This window comes from Gossypium raimondii, chromosome 9 (assembly GCF_025698545.1).
Source record: "Gossypium raimondii isolate GPD5lz chromosome 9, ASM2569854v1, whole genome shotgun sequence".
NCBI classification, from domain to species: domain Eukaryota; kingdom Viridiplantae; phylum Streptophyta; class Magnoliopsida; order Malvales; family Malvaceae; genus Gossypium; species Gossypium raimondii.
In genome coordinates, this window is record NC_068573.1 from 41,816,481 (window position 1) to 41,835,895 (window position 19,415).

Genomic DNA, 19,415 nt, shown 5'->3' on the forward strand with positions numbered 1-19,415 from the left:
CCCACTTTATTCTTTATCAATTTTTGTCCCCAATTTATGGAATAAATCTTCATGTTAACCTTTAGGATCCATTATAAATTTCTGTATTTCATGCATGAACTCCTCAAACCTCTGCTTGCCTTGTACCCTTCCTCTTTGCAGATTACTTTATACTGGTGAGGACCGGGTAATCTGCATCCTGAGGTTTATATCAACATGTTTGTTTGTTGAATCTAGTCCTTGGGGTGCAGATTACCTCTTCCTCACTGCAATACAAAACTTGTTGCACTTGAAACAAGAATTCAAGGTAAATTTCTTCATTTTGCTCACAGTTCATGCATCAATCAGTAATCATTTTTTTAAGGGCATCATTTTGCAGGTTCAAGTTATCAACTTATCAAGCAGTGCAATCTTGTGTTTGTTTGAGCATTATTATAGTTGAAAACCATTTTATTTCCTTCAAAACTTGAACATACATCACATGCTTTTAAGGTCCTGTAAGGCATATACTTGATAAGTTTTATTGACAAATTTGGTAGTTCAGTTTCAGAGGTTTTAAATAATGATTAGTAATAATAATACATAAATCAGCTCTCTAGTACTGTTGTTATGATGATGTAATTTTTCTTGGCTTTCTGCAGCACTGTCTCACTCAAGCCAATTGCCATCTAGAAGCTCTATCATCTCTACATGGAAGAAAATGAAACTTCCACGTAAATGTCAAAGGGATAATGCCAAATTTAGTCCTCAATGTTTACATCTTTTATCAATTTGGTCTTCTTTCCCTTTTTAGATAAACTTAGCTATTACCTTTTCAAAAAAAGTTAAATCTTTTTTTAAACATATATGAGAATTAAAATATTAATTTTTCAATGAAGTTGGCGTGGCATATATTTTATGCTGACATGACACTATTTGTCTTATATGTCGTCACGTCAACAAATAATTTAAGATTTACAATAAAATTCAAAAAATCAAAATTAAAAAAAATTCATAAAAAATTTAAAAAATTAGCATGAAGTACATTGAATTGTCATTCGAACTACAATGTTTAAAAATTTAATATTTTTGTAACACCCCTAACCCGTATCCATCGCCGAAATAGGGTTTAGGAGCATTACCAGGGTTTACCGGTCAGACTCAAATATTTCATATTACTTCACATTCATATCTGAAATTAGTCATAAATTTACCATATCGTCCCTTATACGAGTCATCGAGGCCCAAAACATACATTAGAAACAAGTCCGGACTAAATCATAAACTCAAAGAATTTTTAGCAAAATCTCAAAATTTTTCTAAGGTACATGGGACACACACCCGTATGGCCAAGCCGTGCTGCTCACATGGCCAAGTGACACACCCGTGTCTCAAGTCGTGTGGCGTTTGAAGTAAAGCACACGGCCGTGTCCCCAGCCCGTGTAACTCTCTAACTTGCAATTCTTTTAGGTGCAGAAGTCACATGGTCAAGTTACATGCCCAGGTGCTAGGCCGTGTGAAAATTTATGAGCATTCTGTTTAAAATTTTTAAGTTGCAGGGGACACACGACTAGAACACACACTCATGTGCTAGGCTGTGTGTCACACACGGCTAAGACATACGCCCGTGTGGACAAAATAAGGCCATTTCCAAGCCTCATTCTTCACCCAATTTCACCTTCCACCTGTATAAACATTTAAACACATTTAAGAGCCAATTCCTTATGCCATGACATATTAATACCGATGATCAAATGTCCAACTTAATTATATAGCCTAATACTTATAAACATGTTTTACCAAATATACTATCATAAACTAATATCCAATATACTTATATGATTTTTCCTCATTCACCCCTTTAAACATATTCATCAAGCATATTAAGACTATTTACATATCAAAACATATCATTTAATAGCCATTCCAACGGCTAATTTCAACCAACATTAAATTGTCATCAATGTTAACATTTAACCTATACATGCCATTATTACCAAAATTAGTTTACTATTTATATATATACTGAAAAGTCCGGATGATAGTGCGATGTAGCTCCGACCAGCTTCCAACCTTTACGAGTCTCCGAGTATTATAAAACAGAGGTAATAAGACAGAGTAAGCACTTAATACTTAGTAAGTTCGTATAACGAGAAATTAACTTACCATTCATTTACTTATATAATAAACATGCATAATACGTCCAAAACAATTTGGCAATTAGCCTAACACATATAATCTCAACAAACATGTCAGTCATATATTTCATGTCAATAACAAGAATAAGGATGAACTTATCAGGTATTGAGTTTCCAAGTATTTCATGCATATACAGATAATAGTTTCATTTTGATTTCACATGTTATCATGTCAGAATTTCACTCGTTGAATCATTTGAAATCTTGATAGATACTTGGGTAGTACACCTGAAATGTACAATACTATAAATCCGTCAATTCATATCCAGGAGTGCTTTTATGAGCACTTAAACATAAAGCTCTCTCCCAAGCACTATAAAGGGAAGCTCATTGAGCCTTGTAACGGGAAGCTTATCCAGGCAATATAACGGAAAGCTCACAAAGAGCTTATAATGGGTAGCTCCAAAGAGCAATTAATGGGTAGCTCCGAAGAGTAATTAACAAGAAGTACCGGATAACCATATAACGGGAAGTTTAAGTGAGCACTAACGGGAAGCTCACAAAGAGCCTTTAATTGGGAAGCTCACGAAGAGCCATATAACAGGACTCTCATAAGAGCTGCGGTGTGCCCACAACACATGTAGGGTCACAACTGATCCAGATGCTCCGAAGAGTATTTAACAGGAAGCTCGCAAGAACACTATAACGAGAAGCTTGAGAGAGCTTGTAACGGGACACTCTTTCGAGCTACGGTACGTCCGCAACATATGCAAGAACACTACCATTTCGGGAAACAGAATCTCGTATCCATCGAATCTCATTATTTAAACGGGACTTATTTATTTATCAGGGATTTCCAGTTATGAGATCAATTACATTCACATATATGACATTTACACAATTTACATATTCAACACTCAATATAAGCATATAAATATACACAATTAAGCTACACGAACTTACCTCAACAATTGTTCGTGACTTGTAAACTACTAATCCGATACTTTTTCTTTTCCACGATCTAACTCCGTTTTTGATCTATTCGGATCTATACGAGTAAATTTAACATCAATTTAATACAATTTACATTCAATTTAATCCAAGTCACATCTTAGGCAAAATTACTGTTTTGCCCCTATACTTTTAATTAATGACGATTTCATCCCTAGGCTCGGAAAATGAAATTCATGCAATTTAAATCCTTATCCCAAGGCTAGATATTTTCATATATATCAATAGCAGCCCATGAGTTCCATGAAATTTTAGAATTTTCCATGAATTCAACAACTTTTCAATTTAATCCCTATATCATGATTTCATCCAAAATCCTTTAATAAAATACCTTTAAATATCCATCAACATCTCAATTTCATCATCTAATAAATAAAATCATATAAAATTATCAATGGTATCTTCCAAAACTTTCAATAAAATCAAAAACTAATGAAATGGTTAGTTGGACCTAATTGTAAAAGCCCCAAAACATAAAAATTTCAAGGAAAGAGCAAGAATTAAACTTACATGAAGCAAATATTGAAAAATTAGCTTAAACCCTCTTCAATGGCTATTTTAGAACTGAAAAATGATGATGAAAATGTCTAGAATTTCAATTTCCCTTTTATTTCACTTAAAATTGGCAAAATTTACAATTTTGCCCTTATTTCACATCAATTCCTTGATTTTTCTATGCTTATGCGCCTCAGCCATCCCATGTGGATCCAATTTCCCTTTTAATCCTCCTTTATTTACTATTTAGGCTATTTAATCACTATTTCTTTAATTAGAAAGTTCTATACCTTTTTCAATTTAGTCCTTTTTAATTAATTAACTACCAAAACGTTAAAATTTTCTAATGAAAATTTAATACTACCTTAATGACACCTCGTAAATATTTATAAAAATATTTATGGCTCGGTTTATAGGACCGATATCTCGATACCTCTTTTCTAAATCACTTAACCTAATAAAGCCTTATAAAACACAAATTATTAATTTAAAAATCTTTTCAAAACCACATTTGGCTCGTAAATATTAAATAAAAAAATTTACGAGCTTATTTTTCGGACTTGGTGGTCTCAAACCACTGTTTCTGATATCACTGAAAATCGGCCTATTACAATTTTGGTCAATGTTTCCTTTAAAAAACAACAATTCAAATTTTTTTTGGATGGTTGATGGTTAGATTTGACTCTTTCCAAACAGTTGAGAGTTAAATTTAGCTTAAAAAAAAGCTTAAAAGATTAAAAATGCCCTTAGTAAAAAATGAGAAAAAAAATCAATTGAGTCCTTAGAAAAAGTGTATCTTATTGAGCCTTTGATAATAAAAAAATTAACTAAAATCTTTCGTTAATGAAAATGGTTAGTTGACTGATTTGACAATTAACGACGCTGATATAGTTGACGACAACTACTAGGAAATGACACGTGGTATGACACATGAAAAGATGTTGATATGACATGCCACACTAGTCAAGAAAATTAAAAAGTTAATACTTAAAAAAGTAAAAATTTCATCTGGATTGAACTTGGACAACTAGTTGTCTAGATTTGTTCTAGATGAGTGCAAAACTATAAACAATTATTAATAATCATTTAAAAATTAAAATTAAAATATGAAAATTTCCAAAAAAAGTATTAATAATTTATAAACTTTATTTAATATTAATAGTAATATATAATTTAAATTTATTATTATATATTTTTGAAAATATTAATGTATTTTTATATACTTTTAAAATTTATATATTATTATTTATTGTCAACAATATTTTTTATTTTATATATTTTTTAAAAATTATTATTATATTTTAAAAATATTTATGTATTTTTATTTTTAGAATTAGGATCAAATTAAGACTATTTGTAAATTTTGAGGTTAAACTGATATTATATGTAAAATTGAGGGATAAATTTTGTTATCATATTGATTTTCAACTACCACGTTACCTCCTGTTAGTGCAATTAATGAAATGGAAAAAGAATCGATTAGTTGGGTGATCAAATTAAAAAAAAAATTCATAATTGGGTGACCAAAGAAGAAACAAATCCATAGTTGGGTGATCAATTTTAAAAACATCATAATTGAATGACCAAAAAGAAAATGACTCATAGTTGGGTGACCTATAGTATAATTTACCCATTATTTTTGGTCACAACTCATAGATTTAATATTTTAGTCCGATTTTTATTAAAAAAGACAATTAGATTATTTTTAAAATTGATGGTAAAATTCAATTTTTTGAAAATATGGATATTAAATTTAATTAGAAAAAAATTAAAGATGAAATTCACAAATATTACATTTGTCATAAGGCGAAATTGAAGTCTTTGCACCTGTCAGTGTTTGAAAACATAGCATCCTAACATTCCTTCACAAGGGAAATATTTGTATAATGGTTATAATATTTGGAAACAGAATATTAATAAGATGCATACCATGATGACATTTCAACCATATGAAGCAAGGTAGTTAGCATCCTCAATATCAGATTAGGGAATAAGTTAAAGATGAATAGACTAAAGGTAGGTGTAGTGATTGGACAGCAGATTGAAGCTTTGAATCTTCAGCAAAGTGAAAGCTTTGAATATTTTCTTTTAAAGCATTACTATTTAAAGAAATGTACTGTGTTCCTTACTATGTTTTATGATGGCGAATATTAATGTAGATCAAGAGCCCCTGATATATGCTAACTCAGTCTCCATTACAAGGCTCTGCAAGTTCTCCAACTACAGCTTTCCCTTCCTTCATCCTCTATGAGCAATTTGATAAAACTACAGATTATGCTATAAAGATTAGACAAGGTCCAACCAGCAGCAGTGCCTGGATGGAATTTGTAGCCAGAGAATCTCGTGATATTAAAATACGTAGCCAGATTAGACATCATGACAGTGACATGATCATAATTAACATTAATCTAATCTGACATATATTCCTGCACAAGTATAAAAAAAAATAAAACTAACATAGTTTCCGAGCAATAAAGAAAGAGCAAAAAGACAAAACTGAAATAGATTTGTATTTTTTTGGGGGGGGGGGGGGGAGCAATTCCATTATACAACTATGTGAGCAAGGCCGAAAAAAGCTTACAGAATCGACTTATGAGCCCTGCTAGATATTCTTTGACCATCCTCGTTCAAGTAAAGGAAATGAAAAATTACAAGTGAAATCCCATTTGCAGAAAACACAAAATCCAATTAACAATACCTGCGAAAAGGAGTTCTTTGCAATGCAAAGCTCCACTTTCAAGCCTCTTGAAAAACTTGAAGGAAACCCCAAGAAGAAAACAGATTTGAGAAGCTTCCCATGGGGTAAGAGAAAACCCCAATTTTCTACTTAAACAAAGAAACTGTCAAAATACACTACAATAAAGACCCATAAAATTTAACCTCTCTGTACTACCAGCCTTTTTCACCGTGATCTCATAAGGTACACGCTTAGTTCTTGGCCAGCACATTCATCTGGGTTCACAAGGTGAAACGACTCATAGTCAGAGTTACCGATAACATGTTCATAATTAGCCCTCATGTACATGATCTCCTCCGAACCCGACGATCCGACGCCGGTTGGTATCATCCCTGCTCCAACTGTGATAGATTGCATGGTCTTTAACATCAATCGGTTATGGCGAGTGGCTTTTCTTTTAGTAGCGAATCCAATTTTGCGACCATTGCAGTGCATGGTCCAAATGGGGACCGAATGGAGAGGACAGGAGCTGAGTTCGGAGTGGTCGCACTCGAGAGCGATGCGGACGGTGCCGGAACTCATTTCTTGGACAAGTTGGTGAGTTGGGATGGAGAGTTCGAGGAGGAGAGAGGGTTTTGTGGAGAGACGGTGGTGTTGGAAGCAAAACCAGACGTGGCCTTTACGTTGGCCGAAGATGGTGCCTATGACCATTGACCTGGAAGGGCGTGAGAAGGCCGAAACGGGCGGTTCGAGATCGGTTGTTGTGGTGGAATCTTGGGAGTCTTTGTCTTTGTCTTGGTTTGTGTTGGTGAGTACGGGGTGGAGAGGGTCGACGACGTCGTTTCTTAGAGAGGTGCTTAGGCGTTTCTTGATGGGAGTAGCGGTGGCCTTGGAGGTGGCGGTGGTGGGAGAGAGACAAGGGAGGAGTCGACGGAGGGCGTCGATCTTCGTCATGGGGTTTCAATGGGTGAAGAGAGATTATGTTGGGTTGATGGGGATGCAAATGGTGGGAGAGGTACTTTTACCTATAGGCTCACATATCACATGCATGCTTATAACAAAAGGGAGACAGCGCGGGAAATCGATTCAGCCGTTAGAAATCGGATATTTGCTTTGTTGTCACTTTTCAATTGGCTCCTTCACAACTGCATGTATGCCACCTGCTAAAACTGAAAATTTTTCCTATGTGTAAATTTGATAATATTTCATGCAATTTTTAAAAAGTTCATGTATTAGTAGCAAGTTATATTATTAGGATATTAATTACTTTTTTTAATTATATTGGTTTAGTGTAATTATGTATTAATTTTCTTATCTCAAGCTTGGTTGTTGTTCTTTTGCTTTCTTAGTAGAAAATAATACAAATTTGAAACACATTAATACTAATTATTCACTAAACTTTTTCATTTCTTACCCCAACATCAGATATCATTTTGTGTAGTTATAGTATAGTCTATACTATGTGGTTATTGAGTTGTATCACAAGTTAATTTGACATCAATTTAATTGTAAAATTATTAAAGTAATTCATATTAATATAAAGACATTTTCATATATTTATATCTTCATATAAAACAACAACAATAAATATTATTTGAAAGTGAGCACAAGATTAACAAATTAGATATAACAAAATTACTTTTCATGTCCGCTTTATTATCCATATTTGGGGTGACTATCCCACCCAACAATATCGTCTCATTGAGAGTATAAAAGTGTCTTACTACTGCACCAACACTTATTGCAATGGCCAAGCCAGGGGCTGCCCCGACCCCCCTAAGATGAAAAATTTTACATTTAGTCTCTTTTATAATTGATAAAATTTTAAATTATTAATAATAAAATTGCAGTTTACCTCAAAAATGATAAAAATTTGATTTAATTTTTTAAAATTTATAAAAATATAAACTATTAAAATGATGAAATTATATTTTTACTATCGTAAAAATATACAATCTAACTTTCATCCTCCAAAAATTATTTAACTTGCATAAAATATTAATGATATATATATATATATATCACATTTAAAATTTCAAATTACATATTATAATTTATAGAATTTTCCAAAATTTAGACGGCAATAAATCTAATTTTATTGATATGATCCTGCATAATTAAATAGGCTTTTTTTTCCCCACTAATTATTAATTAAATGGACTTGACTAGCATGAAAGTCTATAAATTACAGAGATTATTATAATTATCCAAAAAGTAGTAATGATAAAACAAAGCATTTTCTTATTAATCTATTGTTAGTGCTCACCGGCTGCTACCATTCTCAGGCTTGATCGAGGATCCTAAGTCAATCTTCACATTCTAGTAGAGCTTGGACTATAGAATCCATTGTTGGCCTCTTGCTTCTATTTTCATCCACACAAGATATTCCAATTTCTATCATTTTCTTTGCTTGGATTCTAGTGAAATGTCCATTCAATCTTGTGTCCACAGTATCCTCAACCCAGGCCATCTCTTCAATTTGAATTTTTCTTTTCACTACTTTGATGAATCTGGTTAACTCAGTTTCCTGCTCGTCACCATCTTCTGTCACCCAGTTGGAAAGTCGAATGCCTTTCACCAACTCCAAAATCACGACCCCGTAGCTATAGACATCAACTTTAGCAGTGATCGGAAGGTTTAATGCCCAATCAGGAGCCATGTACCCTTTTGTTCCTCGGATTCGAGACATTTCCGAATTATTACGATCCCTTTCAGACAGCTTTGCTAGTCCAAAATCCGAAATCTTGGGTTCAAATTCACCATCCAAGAGTATGTTTTCAGGTTTCACGTCACAATGAATAACCCATTCTAAGCACTCATGGTGAAGGTAGGCCAAACCTTTAGCTGTCCCTAAGGCAACTTTAAACCTCTCATTCCATCCAAGAACGTTACCCGAAAAGAGATGTTTGTCCAAAGACCGATTTTCTACGTACTCATAGACCAAAAGTCTATGTTTGGGTTCTAAACAAAATCCCCACATTCTCACAAGGTTCATGTGGTTGATCTCTCCAATTATGCTCACTTCTGCCCAGAAAACTTCCTCAGTTAGATGAGCATCTCCCAATTTCTTGACCGCCACCACCCTTTCATCCGCCAACACACCCTTAAATACAACCCCGGAAGCTCCTCTTCCCTGCTCTTCTTCGAAGTTCTTAGTTGCCTTCTTGAGCTCCATATAGCTGAACTTCCTGAAATGATTAGATAATACACGATATCCTTCTTCCACCATAGCTGGAATGCCACTTTTTCTAAAAAGAAACCACCAACCTGATACGAAGAAAAGCATTTGAATTGCACCAATAACAGAGGCAAATGAGTTAGATAAACCCATGTCACCCTTCTTGCTTTGGTTTCTAACGTAGAAGAAGAGCCTAAGCCTATCGTTACTGTGGTTTCACCTAACTTGCATGTATGATTAGTGCCATTGAGAACGATGACTTCTGATGTTTCTATACTCAAAGGGTGCTTTAAATACAAGGCACCTGGGAAATTTGGAGAGTCGTAGCCATTGAAAAGTTCAACTTTAGTGAAACAATTTCCGTCCCCTGTTAGCCTGTAGCTAAATGCATTACACTGGCAATCTTCCAATCATTTCATCTTGCAAGATTCTAATGTTATGCCTGGACTGTAAGAGGAATCGAATCCATCAAAGTCCACATATCGCATCTTCACGAATTTCACCTGCTGAGGGGACTTTGAAGAACAGATTCGACTGAACCTAGGCTTGCAACCTTTGTTCCTATTACTTGGATCGGCCATCTCATATCCAGGAGGGCATGAACATTTAGGTTCTGGTGTGTAAACACAGATCCCATTCCTCCCACAAAGTCCATGCACCGAACAAAGTTGCCTAACTGCTTCCCATCTGATGGTCCATAATCCTGACACGATATTCAAGCTATAAAGCCTGAGGTTACCATCGTAATCCATGGTCAGCCTCCTTCTGATCCCAAAACCCAAGTCAGAACCATTGAAATTCAACCAATCACTTGATAAAAACCATCCCATGTCATCTAACAAGCAATCCTAGTACTGTTAAAGTTGGTGATACGCCCCAGCCTCGTTGATGAATCCGAGTCGTTGATGTGCCCGATCGTGAATTGGAGTAATATTAAGGTTTGTCGAAAATAGGTTAAGAAAGAAGAGATAAAGGCTCAAATTGGTTCAAAGAGGTTATGGAATGAATGGAGATTGTTAGGTGAACGTAAACCAAGTATTCAAGTTGATCTAACACAATATAAGTGTGTTATCCCGAAACTTATACGAATGCTTAGGTTGAGATGGTAACGGTTAGGAAGGTAGGTAATAGAAACGCAACCTCGACCCACTATCAATATTGATAGGAACCTCGGTATAACTTGAACGCCACACTTTGGGTGCAAAGTGATAAGTTCGAAATACAAAAACGGGTTGACGCCACAAGGGTTACTTGATAAGTCTAACCAGTCCTTGGAGAACAATGAGAGTTGAAAACAAACTCACAAAGTAAACAAATTTCATATAAAGTTTTAAAAATATATTGTCTAACCCGAAAATGATTACAAAGCAACTATTTATAGCTAATATTGAATGTCAAACCGAATGGTCACAAAAGGTAGATAAATGGACAGTTTTAATTCAGCTTAATTAAGTTGAAATTGCTTGGAAGCTTCCTTAATCGTCCCTTGTAGTTTCCTAGGTCACTTGGCTTAGAAATCTGAAAAGAAATAACTTCTAGAATGAGAGGATTCGACTGGACATTGATGGAGAACTTTATGGACTAGTCCCGATTCGGCCTTGATACTTTAAAATGGCTTTAAAAGCTTCTTTGGGTAGTGTAAAGTTCGGCCTTGAAGAGAGGAAACGCCAAGCATGATGTTGGTCGAATGGCTACTTGGAAAAACCAACCAACAGCCCTTTGTTGTTCACGAAAATAGCACCTGCTTCAGCAGCTCATTAATGGACGTCCCTTGCATGCTGGACAGCACCATTAATACATGTTTTTGCTTCAAAATACATGCATGGCTGGACGCATGTTTCCTTAATGTCATGCAACATATTCAATTCGGCAGCAGCCTCTTTAATGCATTCCAGCATGCTTTCATTAATGTCGTCCAAGGGAGTGTACAAAGCCACTAGTGGCGTCTTCCAAGGAGCTTTGAAGAGTGAAACGGTAGCCCCTTTGAGGTTCACGAAAAAAACATATGGGGAAAAGAAATCAACAGCTTATGCTCATTAAATGGTCGAATCTTGCATGCCCAACAGCACCTTAAATGCATGTCTATGCTTTACATTAAATTCGGCCAACACCTCCTTTATTGCTGCTCATTTAATTCATGTCTTTGCTTCCCTTTAAATGTCGTTCCTTGCATGTAGAACAGCAACTTAAATGCATGTCTCCTTTGCCATTAAGTAGTTGTTTCCAGCTGAATTAATTACCTGCAGACACAAAATAAATTCAGTCAAGACATAAATTAAACCTCATTAAATTCGGCTGAAACTAATAAAAAACATTAATAAATTCAGCATATTAAATAGATGTAATAAATAAAACACAATCAATTAAACTCAAAAATTATTAAAGATGTTCAGATTTAAACATATTAATTTACTAACACTTATTTGAGCTGAATTAAATAAATAAACTAACTTATTCAATTTATTTCAGCAAATGAAATTATAAGAATTAAAATAAACTCAAATTGAGCAAAACGATCCCATTAAGCTGGAAACGAGCTAAACAAAGCTCAGTGAGATGCAATTGAGCAAATTTAGCTCGCATGGGTGTGCAAGAAATGTTTATGGAGCTGATCGAAAAATGTGCCCGGGCCATGGTCGTATCAGTTGGTTCTCCCATTTCCAAACGCATCAAAATCAACATTAGGCCAATACACGCTTGATATATCAGGCCCATCATATACCAATCTCAAGACATTATCAGTATCAAAAAAAAAGTTGAAATATCCAGTGCCATAATTTCCTCTCCCCAGTATGGAAATCAACTTCTTACTTTTGGTAAAGCGTTGGTGAGGAAGAAGCGTATCTGTGGGGAAATCAAAGCTTTGCCAAACAACTTTACCAGATGAATTCTTAAGAACGAGATTCCCATTATCCAAAAGCTCTGCCCTTTCAACGTATGTGGTTCTGGTGTTGGCCTCCCACATAATGGAGCCATCCACATCAGTGAGTACGAAGGCACCATCTCGATGAAGAGGAAGTTTAGAACCCTTTCCATTGACGGGTTTGTATCGGTTAGCCATCCAAGCAATCGTTTTGTCCTTTGAGCTGGTGAACCAGATTGAGAAGTAGTAAGCATTTTCACTGACACCATAAAAGCCACAGGTGAAGGTGTTGTCTGAAGATGTTAACATGTCCGTGTCATCTTCCACTGACAGAGAAGACCCTGTCTGCAGAAAATTCTTGGGATTTCCTGAACTTGAGGGACAGAAGCATAAATAGATGACAAAAACAAGAAAAATGGTTGAACTCGAGGATGTTAAGGTTTGGGATCTCATGGCTCTCGGATTTTAGTTTCCCAACTTCTGAGGTTGCTGCGTTAAGATTCCTATGAAGCATGGATTTTATAGTGTGACCGCCACATTGCATTAAATGCAAGGAAAGAATTATTAATATTACATTGCCTGAAACGAAATGGAAAATTCTGCCCTTGGTCCCTACTTCTGCGAGAATGAAGGTTGAATTGCACTCTTTAGTCTCGGTGTGGAAAATCTTGGTCTCTGCCGTATCATGACCACCATTCACCAACCAGTGCTGAACCTTGCGAGATTGAAGGTTCACTTGTTCACACGGCACTTCTGTAATAATCAACTTAATGGTAATATATGTATTTCCCGTTCAGATATTAGAAATGAATCTTCAAAACTTCGTGACCAAAAGAAAATCAATCTGAACCCAGAACTTAAACCAAATAGTTCATATCGTCTACGCTCATCGCTTATCATCCCTCGCGTCCCAAACTACAAATGAATTATATACTTCAAATAAAAAGTCGCAGTTCAATCAATTGAACTCGAATGATATGTACATTTTCCGTTGTGGATGCAAAAAGTCAAGGTTGTAAAAAAAAAAAAAAACATTAGCATGTAGTTCCTGCATTTGTCCATAAGAATTTAGTTGATATTTAATTCTTTTTTACTTACTTGGTTAACTTATATTCTATCTAATGGCGGAGTCAAAAACAAATTTTTGACAAAATTAAATTATATATTTTTACAATAGTAAAAATAAAATTTCATCTATCTTTATCATTTTTAAAATATTAAATCAATTTTTTATTATTTTTGGGGGGCTAAAGTGTAATTTTACCATTACTAATTTAAAATTTTATAAATTATAAAGAGCCTAAATAGAAATTTTCTATTTTAGGGGAGTCGGGGGCCTTGCCAACCCCCCTTGGCTCCGCCACTAATTCTATCACTTAGGTTGGTATCTCTGCACCGATTATGTTGGTGTGGCACTGATAGCCAATATGATGACACATGACAATTTCACAATATGCAACATGATAAATACAAATTTAAAAATAAAAAAATCTTAAAAATATATAAATTAATAAATAAAAGTATAATTTTTCACATTAAGAACAAATCTGGATAAACAATTGTCCAAATACATTTAAATCTAGAAACCCATTTGTCTAAATTCATTCCAGATGTATGTTATTAACTTTTTATAAAAATCAGGTTATTATTATTATTTTGAAATTAAAAATATATAATTTAAAAAAATTAAATATATAAATAATAATTTATATTAAGAATGAACCTAGACAAGTTGTTGTCTATATTCAAATGTATCGTGACAATTATTTATCTAGATTCATTGTAGATGCAATTTTAGTTTTTTTTATATATTTATATAATATATATTTTATAATTTTTATTCTTTCATACATATTTATAAAATTTAATTTTATTAATTTATATATTATAAATTTATATATATTTCAAAATATTATAATCTTTTGTATATTTTAATTATATATGACTTTAAATTTTATAAATTTATATTTTATATATTTTAAAAATAATAATAGCCTAAAACTTATATTTTATAAAAGAAATGTAAATATATATACTTACTAAAAATACATCTAGAATCTTGAAACCCATCATTTGTCTAGATTCATTCTAGATGTGAAAAAATTATATTTTATTTATTAATTTATATATTTTAAAATATTTTAAAATTTTTGAAGTTTATTTTTGTCACGTTGCATATTAAGAGGATGTCACATGTCTTTACTGGTTTAGTTTTTAGTGTCACATCGACATAAAATAACAATGTTAGTGTGAAGGTAACAACTTGGGTGGCAGAATAGAAGTTCACGTACCAATTAGGTCCAAAAAAAAGTATAGGTGATAGAAAGGAAAAATGTATAGTTCCGAGTTCAATTTAATTTTTTAGGTGGATGTTAGTGGTGCTTATGGGTTGTGTAGGGCTAGGATCGGGCTAGGTTTAAGTATGATATTAATACACTTTATATTTATCCAAGCCCAACTCGACCCGAAATGTGGGTCTAAATTTTTTTCCAAATCCGTACATATTTGTAAATGGTCAACCCAAGCTTATTTTAAGTCCATCCATATTATTTTTTGATTTTTTTTTAAAAAAAATATGTATATTGTTTTATTTAATAATTAATAATTTTGTACATCTTTCATTTATTGTAATTTTATAATGGACATATTAATATTTTTTAATATTTATAGTATAGTATTAAATATTACTATAGAGTTAATTTTGTGTGTTATAAATTATATAATATATAAAAATAGCATAATATAATATATTTTAAACATTGAAAATGGGCCTAGTCGGGTTCTAGTCTTGAATGTTAAAGCTCGAGCCCTAACCATATTTTAAACAAGCCTTTTTTTTTTTGTCCAATCACTTTCACATTTCGAGATCTTAGGCGGGTAGCTCGGCCATGAATAAAACTAATGAATGCTTATAGTATTTACCATGTTAGTGCTGGGTTGTTAATTTAGTTGTATGTTAAGTTCCAATTAACTGGAAAAAAATAAAAGAGTCAACAACTAAAAGAAAAAAGAAAAACTAATTGGTTATGCACTTCAAAATTACTTATATTTATGGAGTCCTGCTAAGAGATTAATCCATTATAGTTCAACAACACGAGAGATGAATTAAACTAAACTCACTGAACTCGTTATAGACTCGACCTTATACATTTCTCTTATGAATGCTTAAACCAAACTAGTGAAACAGTTTGTTTAAAAAAAAGAACTTATAAATGTTGCTCACAATGAATAGAATTGAGCTCTTTGTTCACACACTAAAAACAAGAGTCAAGCCTTTTAAGACTTTTGAACTGACCTAGTATGATTGCCCTAAACTGTTGAAGTTACGTCCCAATTAAACTCGTAGTTATAGTATGAAATAAAAGAAGTTTTCTTCACTTTTAACTTCTCCATTTCTAAAAAGTGAATCATACTTGGAACTCTTCAAATTATCCTTGCTTGACTAAATATTTTCACCCATTTTGATCTTGAAAACTGCCGCTCAATATCCCTGCACAAAATTAACCATTTTAATCTTAGGCAAAATATGCCAAGGCATTGCAATTGACAATACTAACATTCTCTCTCTTTTTCACTAAAAAAACTTTACAACATTTTTTCCAAGTAATCAAGCTTGATATCAAGACAACAATGTAAGAAATTCAAATATTTCTTATAGAATTCATGTTTAATTGAAATGGTGACACGAGAAAGTGATTTTAATATGAGTTTTTATTATGAATTTGATGTGTTCACGAAGTAGAAGAAGAGAAGAAATGATTAAAGTGCTGGAAACAAAGTGAAGGTGATGACAAAAGTGAAGAAGGAAGAGAATTAAAGCAAAAATAGTAAGTACACCAAGAAATTTACCTTACCAAATTAGAATTTATGTATGAATTATATTTAATGTTCTTCGATTTAATCACACATATGCATAGGAAAACGTTAATATATATTATGAAAATCTTGTGATTAGTCATTCCTCCCAACAAATGACTCATGATCATGTTCCATTTTCACAATGCATACAATGCTAATTAGAGAATTTTTTATTTGAGTTATAATTTCACTATTGTGAGTGAAACCATGCCACTTATATGTCATGTACCTCAACATGCTTAATGTCGATCCACTACCATCATAGCACATAAGTATACGTGCATAATTATTCACTTATTAATTTAATTAATTAAAATAAAATAATCATTTAATACTATCATTTAATTATTTAAGTTTAATATAAATTTTATTATTTATCTCTTAATTAATTTAAACTATTTAAAGAAAAATAAATTTAGTGCAATATGCCATGTTATCATTTTAACCCAATATTGACCCATGATAAATTTGCTTAATTTGGAAATTTACTTCATCTACACATACAAGTATTCATTAATGGTAAGAGAATGTTTATAATTCATTATAACCTACACCCACACATATGTATTTGAATAAATTAATTAGTGACTTAAATTTTCAATAATTAATTGGGGACTCATATCGCATAAAACAAGTTGTTCTTTTTATTGATTTATTGTTACAGCTTAAGTACGCCTACCATTCTCTGATTTGATTGTGGATCTTAACTGCATCTTCACATTCTAGTAGAGTTTGAACTATGGAATCCATTGTTGGTCTCTTACTTCTATTTTCATCCACACAAGATATTCCAAATTCAACCATTTTCTCCGCTTGAATTCTGCTGAAATGTCCATTTAATCTTTTGTCCACAATATCCTCAACCCAGGCCATCTCCTCAACTTGCATTTTTCTTTTCACTACCTTAATGAATCTTGTTAATTCAGTTTCCTGCTCATCGCCATCCTCCACCACCCAGTGAGAGAGTCGAATGCCCTTCACCAACTCCAAAATCACGACCCCGTAGCTATAGACATCAACTTTTGCAGTGATCGGAAGGTTTAATGCCCAATCAGGAGCCATGTACCCTTTTGTTCCTCGGATTCGAGACATTTCCGAATTATTACGATCCCTTTCAGACAGCTTTGCTAGTCCAAAATCCGAAATCTTGGGTTCAAATTCACCATCCAAGAGTATGTTTTCAGGTTTCACGTCACAATGAATAACCCATTCTAAGCACTCATGGTGAAGGTAGGCCAAACCTTTTGCTGTCCCTAAGGCAACTTTAAACCTCTCATTCCATCCAAGAACGTTACCCGAAAAGAGATGTTTGTCCAAAGACCGATTTTCTACGTACTCATAGACCAAAAGTCTATGTTTGGGTTCTAAACAAAATCCCCACATTCTCACAAGGTTCATGTGGTTGATCTTTCCAATTATGCTCACTTCTGCCCAGAAAACTTCCTCAGTTAGATGAGCATCTCCCAATTTCTTGACCGCCACCACCCTTTCATCCGCCAACACACCCTTAAATACAACCCCGGAAGCTCCTCTTCCCAGCTCTTCTTGGAAGTTCTTAGTTGCCTTCTTGAGCTCCATATAGCTGAACTTCCTGAAATGATTAGATAATACACGATATCCTTCTTCCACCATAGCTGGAATGCCACTTTTTCGAAAAAGAAACCACCAACCTGATACGAAGAAAAGCATTTCAATTGCACCAATAACAGAGGCAAATGAGTATAGATAAACCCATGTCACCCTTCTTGCTCTGGTTTCTAATGTAGAAGAAGAGCCTAAGCCTATCGTTACTGTGGTTTCACCTAACTTGCATGTATGATTAGTGCCATTGAGAACGATGACTTCTGATGTTTCTATACTCAAAGGGAGCTTTAAATACAAGGCACCTGGGAAATTTGGAGACTCGTAGCCATTGAAAAGTTCAACTTTAGTGAAACAATTTCCGTCCCCTGTTAGCCTGTAGCTAAATGCATTACACTGGCAATCTTCCAAGCATTTCATCTTGCAAGATTCTAATGTTATGCCTGGACTGTAAGAGGAATCGAATCCATAAAAGTCCACATATCGCATCTTCACGAATTTCACCTGCTGAGGGGACTTTGAAGAACAGATTCGACTGAACCTAGGCTTGCAACCTTTGTTCCAATTACTTGGATCGGCCATCTCATATCCAGGAGGGCATGAACATTTAGGTTCTGGTGTGTAAACACAGATCCCATTCCTCCCACAAAGTCCATGCACCGAACAAAGTTGCCTAACTGCTTCCCATCTGATGGTCCATAATCCTGACGCGATATTCAAGCTATAAAGCCTGAGGTTACCATCGTAATCCATGGTCAGCCTCCTTCTGATCCCAAAACCCGAGTCAGAACCATTGAAATTCAACCAATCACTTGATAAAAACCATCCCATGTCATCTAACATAGCAATCCTAGTACTGTTAAAGTTGGTTCTCCCATTTCCAAACGCATCAAAATCAACATTAGGCCAATACACGCTTGATATATCAGGCCCATCATATACCAATCTCAAGACATTATCAGTATCAAAAAAAAAGTTGAAATATCCAGTGCCATAATTTCCTCTCCCCAGTATGGAAATCAACTTCTTACTTTTGGTAAAGCGTTGGTGAGGAAGAAGCGTATCTGTGGGGAAATCAAAGCTTTGCCAAACAACTTTACCAGATGAATTCTTAAGAACGAGATTCCCATTATCCAAAAGCTCTGCCCTTTCAACGTATGTGGTTCTGGTGTTGGCCTCCCACGTAATGGAGCCATCCACATCAGTGAGTACGAAGGCACCATCTCGATGAAGAGAAAGTTTAGAGCCCTTTCCATTGACGGGTTTGTCTCGGTTAGCCATCCAAGCAACCGTTTTGTCCTTGGAGTTGGTGAACCAGATTGAGAAGTAGTAAGCATTTTCACCAACACCATAAAAGCCACAGGTGAAGGTGTTGTCTGAAGATGTTAACATGTCCTTGTCATCTTCCACTGACAGAGAAGACCCTGTCTGCAGAAAATTCTTGAGATTTCCTGAACTTGAGGGACAGAAGCATAAATAGATGACAAAAACAAGAAAAATGGTTGAACTCGAGGATGTTAAGGTTTGGGATCTCATGGCCGTCGGATTTGGTTTCAGAACAGAACTAATGAGGTTGCTGCATTAAGATTGTTATGAAGCATGGATTTTTTATAATGTGACCGCCAAAGATAGAAATTTCTTCATATTGCATTGCCC

General features: G+C 34.1%; 2 protein-coding genes, 1 long non-coding RNA gene and 1 pseudogene across 3 annotated transcripts; 1 reads left to right on the forward strand and 3 right to left on the reverse strand.

Annotated features, from left to right (window-relative positions):
• The first annotated feature begins 19 nt into the window (after positions 1-19).
• Positions 20-852, forward strand: LOC128032785 (uncharacterized). Its single transcript, XR_008189105.1, has 2 exons — positions 20-286; positions 621-852. It is a non-coding gene; the product is annotated as an uncharacterized LOC128032785 (long non-coding RNA).
• A 5,624-nt stretch (positions 853-6,476) lies between these two features.
• On the reverse strand, positions 6,477-7,565 carry LOC105799831 (protein MIZU-KUSSEI 1). The gene has a single exon (XM_012630590.2). The coding sequence runs from the start codon at positions 7,231-7,233 to the stop codon at positions 6,505-6,507; it is 729 nt and encodes a 242-aa protein (XP_012486044.1). The 5' UTR covers positions 7,234-7,565; the 3' UTR covers positions 6,477-6,504.
• Positions 7,566-8,396: 831 nt separating this feature from the next.
• Positions 8,397-12,790, reverse strand: LOC105799822 (putative receptor protein kinase ZmPK1; annotated as a pseudogene).
• A 4,009-nt stretch (positions 12,791-16,799) lies between these two features.
• Positions 16,800-19,415, reverse strand: LOC105799821 (putative receptor protein kinase ZmPK1). Its single transcript, XM_012630577.2, has one exon. The coding sequence runs from the start codon at positions 19,293-19,295 to the stop codon at positions 16,854-16,856; it is 2,442 nt and encodes an 813-aa protein (XP_012486031.1). The 5' UTR covers positions 19,296-19,415; the 3' UTR covers positions 16,800-16,853.